General features: G+C 35.6%; 1 protein-coding gene across 5 annotated transcripts in view; it reads left to right on the forward strand.

Annotated features, from left to right (window-relative positions):
* Positions 1–13,748, forward strand: part of PCDH9 (protocadherin 9) — a 671,733-nt gene that overhangs the window by 262,322 nt on the left and 395,663 nt on the right. For 2 of the 5 annotated variants that reach the window (XM_041396272.1, XM_041396273.1), the window contains one exon: positions 6,310–6,330. The exons of the other annotated variants lie outside the window; for them this stretch is intronic. In XM_041396272.1, coding sequence (XP_041252206.1) covers positions 6,310–6,330 — 21 coding nt within the window. The remainder of the gene's footprint in view (positions 1–6,309; positions 6,331–13,748) is intronic. 5 annotated transcript variants of the gene reach the window in all.

A 13,748-nucleotide genomic window follows, 5' to 3' on the forward strand; every position in this document is an offset into this window, starting at 1 on the left:
CACTGATTTCAGCTGACAGCTGAAGTAAAGTGGTTGTTGTTTCTATGATATTTCTCTAGATCTGAATTGTTAATTTTTGTCTGGGAGGTAAAATGCATGCACTTAATTTGTTTTCTGATGTACTTTTATGAAGTAACAACTGAGCATAACTGAGTAACAATCATAAGGTTTTTGACAAAGCTTTTAAAATTATGTTATTTGATAACTATTTTGAAATAGAAGATTAAATATAGAATAATTTTATATCTGTCCATTTTAGGCAAACATTTTGAATTCAAAGTGTGAAAACTAGCATTGGGTAAAATACTCAACTTGTCCCAAGTGCTGCCATATTAATTAAAATGCCACTGGAAGTCAGCTTAAGCAGTGTTTCAATGCTAGTATCTGTTCCTGTCACTGTGTTTGATGCTTCAGCTGAAGCAGTTTTACCATGTCATTTTGTGTGCACTGTATGAGTGTCTCTGATAAGACTTCTTCCTTGTAGGGATGAAATCCAAAAATCAATGTCAGATGGAAATCAAAGTTTTCAAAGTTTGAAGGATTGATGGAAAGAGATTTTAATGAGTGCCAATTTCAATCTTTACCTTCATAAATTTGTCAGAAAGGGCAAGCATGAAATTCCTGGTTGTAGATATCTGGGAGACATGTTTGAAATTAAGGAGTTTAGAAAAAAATTAGAATTAAAATCAAGAGTAAAAATGTGACTGAAGTGAAGAAATACTTGTTTCCATATTTTACCTGGAAATGTAACTCAGATTTTGAGGAAATTAAATATGTGCCTGTACCTTTGTGAAAATGGTTGATAACCCCATTCCAATTACTTCTTAATAATACACATACAATTTAATTGATTCCATTCAAGTAGCTATTTCTTCTTACTTAAAATAAATAAAAAATCCCATCTGTCAGAAACATGCTTCCCAGAGACACCACAAAGTAGAAGACTCAAACAAGGGAAATGAGGAAATGTAGCCTACTTTTTCTTTTTCTTTTTACTTTAAGCATGACATCACAAAAAATATTGTGTGAGCTGAGGTTAATTTTGTTGATGATTAATTGCAGTTATACAGTCAATGCACCATTTTAATTGGTAGTGCTTCTGCATCTGTGTCTTTTGATATAAACCCCATTTTTTTAATAGTTCTATACTGATTTTTTTTTCCCTGTTTAAGGTAGCCAAATTTTCTTTTGCTAAAAATTGTGTGCTTGTGCCCTACATTTTATATTGCCACTTGAGGAGCTGATTTTAAACTATGATGGGCAAATCATTCAAGTGAAAACAAAGGTAGTTGCTCTTTCTTCATGTACCAGGATCAAATTAAAACTGAGTAATAAAAACAAAAAGAGAGAAATAAATTGGAAGCTTATTCATTGTAACAGCTGGGCTCCATGGCTACTAATTCTAAACCTGATATTTGCCTCTTTCAAATATTTACTTGAAATAAAAATACAATTAATAACAAAATGGGGGAAAACAGCTGAAAAAAATTCTGCAATTTCTGCAAAACTTCTTAGAAGCAGATTATATAGTCTGTTGAAGTAAGATCTTGGTACTTTTGATACTTGGGATTATTTTTTTTTCAATAAATATTGCACTGAAAACACATAGTCTTGTGATATTCTTCAGAAATCTGTGATAAGGATGTCCCTTCCTTACATAAACTTGGGCAACAGCATGCCTGTTCTTTGTGAAGAACAAAGACTTCACAGGTAGTCAGGCTTTGAAAGAACTCTGCATGCCACAGGCAGTCTTTTCCCAGGTGTGATTTGAGAGAAGAGCCATTTTGTACTCAGCTGCATGAAGCTAAAACTGGCAATGGAGACTCTTCATCCATGGAAATTCCCCAAACTTAACTAAACTAGACAAAGCCGGTCTTGCTCTCAAATTAGCTTCTGCTTTAAATGGTTAGACTAGATGATTGCCCCAGTTCTCTTCCAACATAAATTATTTTTCAGTCATAAAATGCACTGTATTTTAAAATTTGGCATAATGGCTGGGTTCAGAGTGCATCTTCCTGGTGTGATAGCATCCTTCCCACAATAATGGCCATAGTTTAATATTGCGCTTTAGCTCTGGCAGCTTGGATGTCTAAAAGCTATTGAAATTATATACGGCAGCTCCCCACAGGCATCCCAGAACCTTTTGCTCTATAGTCACCTAATCAGAGATTTACTTTCTTATTCCCGTCTACATTTTTATCTTCTTTAGAAAAAAAAAAAAAAATGCTCCTGAAGTCCAAATGTCATTTTGATTGAAGTTTAACTTCAGCTAATCATATGTGCTTACAGTGCTCAGTGTATGCCTAGCAAGTCTTGCTCTGGAACTTAAAAGAATCGAAACAACCAAACCCCACAAGAAATTGTATGCTCTTGGTTGTTACTCATTAGGAATAAAAATTTTGGGGAAATGAGTTCTTTTAAAGAAAGGTTTTCCAAACTTGTTATTGCAAATACAGTGGCAGTTACAGGCGTATTAGCTTCTATTTCTACAACAATAAGAAGAAACGAGTCTGTCTCACTTTTGCTTTTTATAGCTTGTTTTTCTGTCAGAATTGTGAGTTGTTAGTAGAAGAGCTAGCTGGAGGAGACAAAATATATGCAGAGAAAAGACTTTAGCTCTATGAAACACTTCTTACTGAACACTGACAGAGCCTGACCCTCCACTTTCTACTGTCCATATGCCACCATCTTTCCTTAGCCATAAAAAGAGGCTTTGCCAGTCCCCTAAATGAGGAACCAAACATGACAGCTCAGCTGATGGTGTTGACATTGGCAGCAGACTTGATGGACAGAACCAAACCTTGCCGTGGACTCTCTCCTGCTAATTAGCTGTTCGAAGGAACTCTGTGTGCCACAGGCACAGTCTTATTGGAAAAGGACATCTTTGCCATTCACCCTGACAGCTGTGATGCAGCTGTTCACAGCGTGAATTGAGCACAGAGGGGGAGGGTGGGAGGTGGAGAAGGAGGAGGAGGATTTAGAACAAGTGGCAGCTCTGGTATCTTGCAGTGCAGCCCTCCAGAGCTATAATAAACAACTGGAATAGAGAGGAGAGAAGATGGGAATTGAAATTTATAAAATGGGAACATAGTTTAAGTATTAAACAAGGGGAAGAGTGAGAGGAGGGACTGCCCCATGAGGGCTTTGTAAGGCACCTGGAACTGTACATTCTTGAAATTAGTGCAGGCTGAGGCAAACCATCCTGATTTTCTATAGATCGTGTGCATGTCCAGGGATATTAATGGGGGATGTTCTCCAGAAAGTCTGAAAAGTGCAAGTGTAGGGAGCAGCATGGGCCTGAATAACTTATTGATGTACCATAGATCTAATGACTTTGGAGGGAGAGAAGTGAAGCCTCTTTCCTGGCTGAGGGAAGGAGTTGAGAAAAAGTAGTTGCTGTTTGTTCTGAATGATTATAAGTGGGGAATGAGAGAGTTTGAGAAAATGCTCCTGCTGTTTTTCAAAGCAAATACCCTTGCTGAAGCAGGAACTCTGATGTGCTAAAATATGCAGTTATTTGAGATTGGAATATGTCCTCTAATGGCAGTGTGGAAGAAATGTCTGACTTGGTTAAATGTTAACTATGCACTACAGAAGATAAAGGTGTGGTGATGAGGATGTAGAAGATATTGGCATTATCACTGTTGTACGTTTGTTAGCTCCCATTAAATTTTACTTCCAGTTGTTTGGTTTTTAACAGACAGAGTGAGAGTGAGAGTGAGGTCCTATTTTGGACCTTTTGTAATGGCAAGCTATCAGTTTTGAACTTACCAAGCAGTTTATAATAAAGTTTTAGAGGGTCAATAGATTGCAAAATTATTTCCAAGGTTAAAGTTTGCAATTTTAAAAATGTTGATGTCATTTAGGAGGTAAAAAAACCATTTCAAAATAAATAAGTGAAATAGGGATAACAGCAACATTTCCCTCCCCAGAACTCAGTCTAAACACTTTCAGTAACACTGAGCATTAAAAAAAAAATTACAGTATTAATTGATTTTTCTCTGTGTTTTATAGAAGCAGAAAGTTTAAGATAAATATTTTGCTTGCAATATATTGTCCTAGGCTAAGGGAAGGAGAGATAGATTGCTTTGGAAAACTTCTTTGTAGAAAGCTTCTGGTATAATTTTACAACTGAGTGGGTTAGTTTGTGATAGCATTGAGATTTGGGAAGTCCCTGCAAATTGATTCTTTTTAAGTTTTTTTCTTTTTATTGCTGATTACTTATGGGTTTTATTATATGCGACTTCTCTTTTCTCCACTGACATACAGACAACGTAGCTAACAGTACACTGCAGTTGGTAGCCAAAAATGTCCCAAAGCAGATGTTTCTATTGTCATAGCAAAGAAACCACACATATGCTTACACACCTCACCAGTGTTTTGTTTTTTTTTTTTTTGTTTTTTTTTTTTTTTTTTTTTTTTTTTAAATTTAGTACTCCTTCAGAAAAACAGTTTATCTTTCACTGAAGAAACAACAAATAATATAAAAAGAAAATATAACAAACCTCCCCCCCCAAAAAAAATAACAAGGATTATTTTAGTGATTTATACTTATATTAAAAAATCCAAAACACTTAGAAAATATTAACTTATATGTTGGGGACATTCTCAATCAATCCTTGCTCTTTTTTATGGTTGGACTGCAGACTGTTCCTGTAATTTTTATTTGAGTGTACATAATGTATCCTGTACTACATTTACAGAGGCTTGCAATGCCTTATGGTGACATTCTGTTTATTTTCACTCCTGACTTGTCAGGTAATCCAAATTATTTTAGTGAAAACTTTAGATAGTCTTCTAAATATTTGATGTGCTTGCACAACCTGAGGTCTTAGATTTTATACAAGTCTCACGACAAATGCAAAATCAATTTTTTTGTGAGTGATTTTTTTCAGTTAAAAAAATTAAAAAGTGAGTGTTTACATGCTTTGTCCACCAAAAAGGTAAGAACCTTTTTGTTTTGTTTTTTAAATTTTGAAGAATTCAACAAGTCTTTTATATTTCTATTTGTCCTAGCAATACTTTTCAAAATTGTATACAATTAGTGGTTTTTAAGTGCTCAGTTTTTGACATCTGTTCTGTGTAACTGGGTAGTCAGCTTAAGAGTTTTAATAGTAAATCATATATCAATTTCTTTTCATAACTGATTTAAGTGTTCATTGCACAGTTTGAGATTTGGGAACTCCTTCTATGTATTTTTCAGCTTTAGTAGTAAGAAGGCTTTAAAGATTTGCATGCGCTTTTATTCCTGTGATCTTAATTGTGTAAGCTTGTCATTGCACATAAAATTGGTAGTTTCATACAAGGAAGTTTTTTTTAAACTTTATATTACTAGTCTAGTTTACAAAAAGTGGACTAATTTTACAACTATTTTTGCAGTGGCTATATATTTTTTTTTTTCCTTCAGAAAAACAGTATCTTCTCTATTACCATGTATTTTCAGCATCTGATACGAGGCAATTTTGTGTGGTTTATTCACCAATGGCTCAGCTGTACCTTTGCATGCTATGCTGTATTAATGACATAAAATCTGACTTGTTTTTGTTAATGACTAATTCAGGAGATAATGATATCTTTCACTTTTATTTACATTATACAGAACCTAGGAAAATATTGGTAGATCCTTAAGAGAGAATGTTTCTTGTGAACTGCCAATGTTTTTGATAATGAACAAACTTGGGAATTTTAATTTAATTAAGATCCCTCTCATGCTTGTCTTAAGGCTTAGGCAGAATCGTGCCCAGAAGATGGATACAACCTGCCAGTCATGAAGAGCTGACTTAGAAAAGCCCTTAAGGGTTAATATGTTTAATAATCCTGCTGCATGGGATTATTACCTCAGTAACAAAAAGAGGAGAGAGGTTGGGAATTTTGGGGAATTTTTAACCTTTTCATACTGACATAAAATGACAAATCGGTGAGGTGAAAGGAGAATGACAGTTTCTCTCATTCTGTTTTCACCACTAACATCTGTTGTTTCTTTACTGCGTCGTGACCGAAGGACAGCAGAACACTCCTCTAGACACAGGGTATTAGATATACTTATGAAGAGCAAGTATATCAGTAAGAAATTTGGTTTTTTAATTTAGCATTTTTATGGTAGTGAGTTTTGTTTTAATCTAGGAACTTTTTATTAGAGATATTATGATAATCCACAAGCCACTGATACCTTCAGCGGTCATAATCTTTCAGATTTCTTCTCTCTGAAATTAAAATGGTATCCCTGAGTGTTGCAGATACAATCTGTTTGATGGCATGTTTATATGTTTATGAGTTTCTAGGAGATGAACAGGAAAGAGAGTTGCACAGAGAAGCACAGCTTTTCACCTAGTATGTTAGATACAGTCAGTATCCATTACAGAATTCCTTTTCATATATACATATATATTAGGGGAGCAGTTAACAGGTGCATCAACTTGTGGGCTTTTTTTCTTAAACAACATTGCAAGTATTAGTAAGCCACAGGGGGATCTTTCTGTGTCTTTTTTCAGGAAGAGAATTTTCATGTTTAGTTTCTCCTCATTTATTTTCCCCAGTCTTGCTTGCACTTTTCCTAGCTCTCAGTCTCTCTTTCACATTCTTCTGTCCTATTGTACACTTATCATGTGCAGTACTGCACTCTCCTGTGCCTGCTCACTGCCTCTGACATTTTCTCAGGTGTGGTCTGTCTCTTTCATGTGCTCTCTTGTGTGTGCTATCACTCTTTTATTACTTATCCTTGCATACTCACTTTCTTGCCCTTGCTCCCTTGCTTTCCCTTGTTTGCATGATTTCTCTTACTCTCACTCCCTTTCTCATTTATGCTCTTGAATTCTCATTCTTTTTCTTTCTCCTGTGCACTGTGTGTCTCTGTCTCTTCTATTCTCTCACTCTTCTCAAACTTCTTGTATCTTATTTTCTTAAGGTAAATGTGAGGGGTTTTTTAGCCAGAAAATGGTCAGTTATTAGTGACCGTTATGGTCTGGTTTTTACAGTTATTAGAAATGCCTCTGCCCAAATTAAGGTACAAGTCTCTGACAGTGACACAAGATAGATTGATCACAAAGCAAAACACTGCTTTATGAACATTCTTAATTGAATTCATAGGTGAGATATATATTTTTTTTACGTTGTTCCCTCCCTCTTCCTTCCATCCCCTTCCTCACCTCAATCAAGTCGTTGCTTGGAGGCAAAGAGAGTAAGGGGAGAAGGGAAAGAAGCTCATTTAGCAGCCAGGGTAGACATAAGCATCATAGTACCAATCAATCAACACACATGCTCTCCCGCTGAGACTCCCTTGTGACCTTGAGGAGTGTGACAAATGACTTAGAGGACAGAACAGACAGAAGGTTTGTGATAAACCAAAAAATTGTGTTCTTCTGGGTGATGAAGAAAAATAAAAATGAAGAGTGAGGGTAGATACATATTTGGTTTGAACGGGAATCGATAAATTTTGTAACTACTTTTCACTGTACTGGCAGTGGTTAGAGGAGTTTACTGTCACAGTAATCAAGACTTCTTCAATAAACCTCACTGCAGTGTTTACAGTACTTCTTTTTTGTGCAGTACTCTGCTGCTTTATGGCTCTGAGCTCTCAGCTGTGCCTGGAGGTAGTACCAGTTATTGATAACTAATTCCAGAGGCAACATATCTCCTCAAATTCATGTTGAGGGAAAATAATCAGTAGAGTGAATCACTTAACCTGGACAGACTTCACTCACTCTGAAATCTGCAGCACATTAACTCAGTCATGAGATTATTATTAATCATAAATGTTTGATACATCAGTAAGTGCAGCAACTTACAGTCTGGTTGTGGATACAATTTCAGCAGATTTTTAAAAACTATTTTTACATATGTTATTTTATTTTTAATAGAGAAGTTGAAATACGCAATCTTTTTGAATCTATTATGTATCTATGAATCCAGTGCAGTATGGAGAAAGGTGCATTTTCTCTCACACACCAATATATGCCTAGCCTTAGCAGAAAACATTGGAGAAAGAACTTTTGCCAAATTATTCATTCTTAGTGTCTCCTTCAGAATGCAGATCGGTATTTTCTTTACTGATTCCTCCCCATCCATTTTTCTTTAGATCCTTTTACCCTTATCAACATGAGTCTCTGTATTTGCTCAGTGTTAAGCACCTAGTAATTGTGATTGCTATTATGTATTTCAGCCAGCCAGACTTTGGTACTATACTTGGTACATACTCTTGGTAGTATATTTAGATTCCTCTTCTCTCCAGCTCTACTTTTTTCTGTACAAAATACCCAAAACAAACAACTACTCACCTTTTTGATGGGATATAGACTGTTGAATACACATCAGAGGTTAGTAATATTTGTTCTCCATAATTGCCATTACATTCAAATGCATAGAGTGTATGAACCTGATTTTCTAATCTCATTGCTGCAGTTTAGAAAACCATTTCCCTTCATATTCCTTTCTTTGTTCTGGGTGGAAGAGATCTATTACAAACAAATTTGAGAACTACATTTTTTTCTAATGACAGACTGCACTTTGCAATGCAGGAAAAACTATTTTTGGTTCATCAGACTCCATAGCAGTGCTAGTAAACCAAAGGCTAAACGAAAGGAAGTGGTATGAGTTTGGGGAAGCAGACAGTTAAGTGTCATCATCCTTCTAATGATGTTGAGGATGGTCAGATTGGTAAAACGCCCAGATCTCCCTTGTGGCAGCTGTAACCCAGTGTCTGATGCTTTAGTGTATCAGAACTGTGAATTAAAATAATAGGAAAAAAGCATTACCTTTTGAAGAGCTGACATAATTTACAGAAATGTAGTCCACTTTAAAAACAAGTAAGTGACAAGCCCTGTAAGGTCCTAGAAAATGACAGGAGAAAACAGTCTGTTTCTGTTTCAAAAGACTTGTGTTAAGTATACCAACAAGGTAATTCACTATCAGAAGGCAGCAAATATGTATCAAGAAATTAATCAGAAAATTGATTGTTCCTGGGGATTTTAATGAGGTAAGTAACCCATTCCTGTAGAGCAATTAAAATCTTCAGCACCTTGCTGAAGGTAGCTCTGTTTTGAAAGTGTTAAGTAACCAGATTTAGCTGAACTTTTCATTCAGGTAAGGCCAAATTGGTACTGTGCAACTTTGCAGCGCACTTATCCCCTCATTTGCCCTAATGAGGGCCTTCAGAATGGATCTGACAATGGTAAATGACAGAAAACTGGGATTATAGGTTCGTGTGAGGGAAAAGATATAAAAAGAATAGTTTATGTCTTGAGTCATTAAGACTGAATTGTATTTCTAGGTGCTATGCTCTATTAATATTAATAACTATGCTCAAATGTAGAATACACAACTGTAACTTTCTGTCCAGTAGATGTTTCATATGGAAGATATTTTGCCTGACACTACCAAAAAGCCAATAAATGGTTTTCAAGAACTTCACCTTTTCCAAGGAAGAGTTATGGGGATTTTTTTGTTTGTTTAGTTTTGTTTTTTTTAAACATTGGATCACTGATTATCATGTTAACGTGTTGCCCATTTGTAATTAATTTATTTTAGTTGGATCAAGTCTGTATCTATCAGAAGTAGTTAATCTTATAATAAACCAAAAACAACAAACAGACAAAAAACTTTTGAAAGTATCTTCAAGGACAGGGAAACATGAGCATCTGGGTATTTGTATTGGTTTGGGAACACAAGACATGTAGCTTTGTGTCTCAAAGAGATAAAGAAAATAGAACAGAAACTTGAACCTAGGTAATTAAGGCCCTAAGATAGCACTTTAATCACTGTACCTATCCATCCTTTGGAAGAAGATTATTAATACAACTGTTTTCATCTTCTGCTTTTAATAGTCTGTTTTCTTATAAAGTAACAAAACACCTCAGTGGACAGTTCTGCTTCTCCTGCCTGGATTTATTACAATTGAACAGTAGGTTTTGTTATCAATGCCAAAAGCTTTCAGCCTGAATCCAGTTTTGGTTTATCCCAAAAAAGAAAGATTAGCACATTCGATAATAGAATACATATCCCTGTATAAATGTTCTCTTTATGTGGTGGAAGTATGGATACTTTTGGCTCATTTAGTTTATTGCTGGAGGTGTGAAATACTAGAGGCCAAATATTGACACACCAATATAGTCAATTTAATGAAAACACCTGGTTTTGTAGGGTGAATGCAAGGTGAATTTGGCTGTAAAACTAACAGTAACTTTGGGAAGTGTTAAGTATGCTTTTAATGTAAAAATAAACACAGTTTTATTGGGAGGGGGAATAAAATAAAAGTTTTGAAAGGAGAGCACAGTACAACTAGAGCTTAAAAGTTTGCATAGATAAACTTTGCTGCAACAAGATTTAGTTCATTAGAACATTACAAAACATTGTGATGTAATGTTTGGGAGAATGTGGTAGTTGGAGTCTAATGTGTGCCAGTTATGCTTGTCCATAGATTGATAACTGTGGAGGACTTACCATATACAGCAAACATAAACCCAAAGCAGACAAAAAACGTCCTTGTTTTGTCAAATGAGAAATCTTATCTTGTGCTTTTCTTTTTTTGTTCCAGTGGAGAGGCCCAGTGACAATGAATCCTGGTTGATTCTTTATAACCTTTAAATGATTATTAAGCTAGAATCACCATGGCTTGGTAAGGGTAATTGGTAAATAAGAAAAATTGAGGAAGAAGAAGCCAATATATTACCTATTCAATGGTGACATTGATTTCAAAGAGCACTTCTTAAAATAGGTACTTAAAATAGAAGTTATGTGACCACAGCTGGGTTTAAGGGAAGGGTGTACCAGAGTCATTGCCAGTAAATTAAAATTTAAGTTATTGGTAATCCTTTTAGTAACAAACATTAAACCATTACTTTTTAAACAAAACAAAACAAGAAGAAGAAACCCATAAAGGTTTGTGATCTGTATATCCCTGAGTCTACCCTTTAAGGAATAAAAGAAAAAGAAAACCTCTCATACTGTAATGAAATGAATTTTATTTTGCAGGCACTGGGTCCATGCCATTTCATTTCATTACCAGGATACGCTGAGCAGGCTGGAATCAGCAAGAACTACAGGCAATGCAAACTGATGATAAGCATTTCATCATGGCCCTAAACATATTAAATTTTTAGCAATAAATTTTATCAACACCATCTTCATGGCAGGATAACATTTCCCCCCCTTCTTTCTTTACCCCACTCTCCCCTCACCCCGTTGGCTTTTTCTCTGCAAATACAGCTCGTACTTGACTGTTCTGAAAACAAATTTTTAAGAAATCAATAACTAAAAAAAATTTACAATTTAGCTGGTCCAGTAATTATCCTTCAGGCTACTGCCTCTACTTACTGAAAATGTGAAAATAAAGTTACAGTGTGAGCAAGAGTAACAATAGATGAACCTCATTAGGTTTTGTGACAGTCCTTAGATTTTCACCTAAAACTAAATATATATCCATAGGGATAGTATATTCAGTTGAAGACCTCATTCCCAGATATTTTGTCTTTATAGAATACTGATATAGAAAAAGGAGGTATAATTCTAAAAGAAAAGGTTGTAGATTTGATATTTATAATAATGTAGTCAATAAAATGTCACCAATTTCCAATGGCTGCAGTGGTGAAGTGGCCAAAACCCAGAAGTCCCCGAGTATCAGGACCAGGAGAAAACCTTATCTATTGAACTACCCAGCTGGTATCCCAGCAATCAGTAACAGACGAGACAGGAACATATAACTGTGAAACAGAGCGAGTGGGTGATGATTTTGGTTTCGTCTAGAAAAGGTCTGTTCTTCCTGAGCACTTCTCTGGTTAACTGTGTAGCATCTTTAATGATAGAAAGGTGCATATTTAAGGACACTCAAAGCATAACAAACCTGGGGCTGGTTAAGGGCTAATTAGTTGCAAAAGCAACTCTAGAGTAGCTGAGGGTAATCTTAATTCTATTAATAATGAATTCTATTCTTACATAGCTCTATAATACAGCTCATCATGGAAAATGTGGTTTTAGTTTTAAATATCAGTTTTGCCTGACAGTTAATACTGACTGAGTGGTCTTCTGGGGAAGAAGACCTCACTCACAGATATGCTGGCTGGTAAAGCAAGCATGTATATAATATCAGGATATAAGTCAGGAAAACCTGAAAGTTCAACTGCTCCTTCACTAACCTGTAAAGCTTGTTTTGAAGCTTGTAGTGCAAGAATCTAGAGGAAAAAAACATTCAGTGATAATATTTATGCAAGCAATCACTGGTCATATAGCCATACATGGAGTAAGTAGGGAGAATGCTTTGAGGTCCTAAATAAATTTTTAACAACTGTGTACAGCTTCTCCTTTATCTCTTTCTCAAGCTTTATAGAGAAATATATCCTGCTCCTTCATCTCATATTTCTGGTTCCTAGTCTTACTGTTTAAAAGAAAACCTATTTGCATGTGAGGGAGTAAGGGCTGGTAGCAGTGGGAATTGGAAAATTAGTAGGCACACCGCCATCTTGTTAAAAAAAACACCCTGGGGTTTGAGAAAAACTAATTGTTGCATTAGGCTTGGAAACATGGGTAGGATGGGCTTTATCTGATAGGCACCTGTACCCCTTTAATGTAATTCTTGCTTGCATTCAAAAAGAAAAAAAAAAAGTTAAAGGAAAAACTACTGGAAAAAATTTCCCTGTCAATTCTTACATAGAATATTAACATTTTTATGCATGTTTTTTTTTTGTTGTTTTTGTTATATAGTATAGTATTTTACTAGATTACATTGGTATAGCTCATCCTGCATATATTTCAAAGCCTGATATAGGTGACATTTCTACAGGTTGCTTTGGAAAGTCTTTGGGAAACAGCAGCTGCCATTGCAATTCTTGGAAGTGGGTAAATTATTCTTGAAAGAAAGTAGGGAGCCTAGGTATCTTCTGATATGGTTTTCATCACTGCGGTGTCTGAGCATTTCATACAAGTAAAGATAACAATAAAGGTTTTTCTCCTTCTTCCTTTCCTGCTGGGAAAAATACAGCAATGGCTCAATGGGACATCTGGCACAACATAAAATAAATGATTAGAGAAGTGTCTATGCCCTGAGTTTATCAGACACTGGCTTGATCCCCATGTGGCTGCATCACATTTGTCCCTATGCAGAAAGTTTAGCCCATAAAAGGCTACTGTAATTAGGGAAGGAATCATCGATAATCTGTGTTGTGCCCATGGCACATTCAACAGGAAGTAGTTAGCTTAAACTGCAGCACTGAAAACTCAGATTAAAAGTTTTTCCTGTGACAGATGCAAAACACTATAATCTGAAAATAGATTACCTGGAGAAACAAAAACTTGTCATCACTGGAGGTTTATTGAGGGCAGAATCAATAAATATCAGTTAATAAAACTATTGGCAGAGTTTTTGTCATCTCCTAGAGTATGAAACAGGAGGATGACATTCTGCAGCGCATTTTAACCTTTTAATTTTAGATCACAAAGGAAACACAAACAGTGCTTCTTTTGTTAGATATGCACCTAGAAATTCAGTGCATGACTGCTTCTACAAGGGACAATCTCACAGACTTCTAACTCTCTCCCAACTCTATTTTTTTTCCTTCCTGCTGGCTTTCCTTCCTTACAATCCACAAATTCAAGAGCAGTAACAATCAGGTTGTTCAGAAATTATACCCCTCATTATCGTAGCTCACTAACACTTTTAATCTTCATGGCCAAACCACGTCAAAAGAAGAGGGAACAAAATTTAAGACTAGCTCTTTCATAAAATAGTTTGGATTTTCCTTTCACCTATGGCATATTAGTAA

Source organism: Onychostruthus taczanowskii, unplaced genomic scaffold (genome assembly GCF_017590055.1).
Source record: "Onychostruthus taczanowskii isolate IOZ18803 unplaced genomic scaffold, ASM1759005v1 scaffold128, whole genome shotgun sequence".
Lineage (NCBI taxonomy): Eukaryota > Metazoa > Chordata > Aves > Passeriformes > Passeridae > Onychostruthus > Onychostruthus taczanowskii.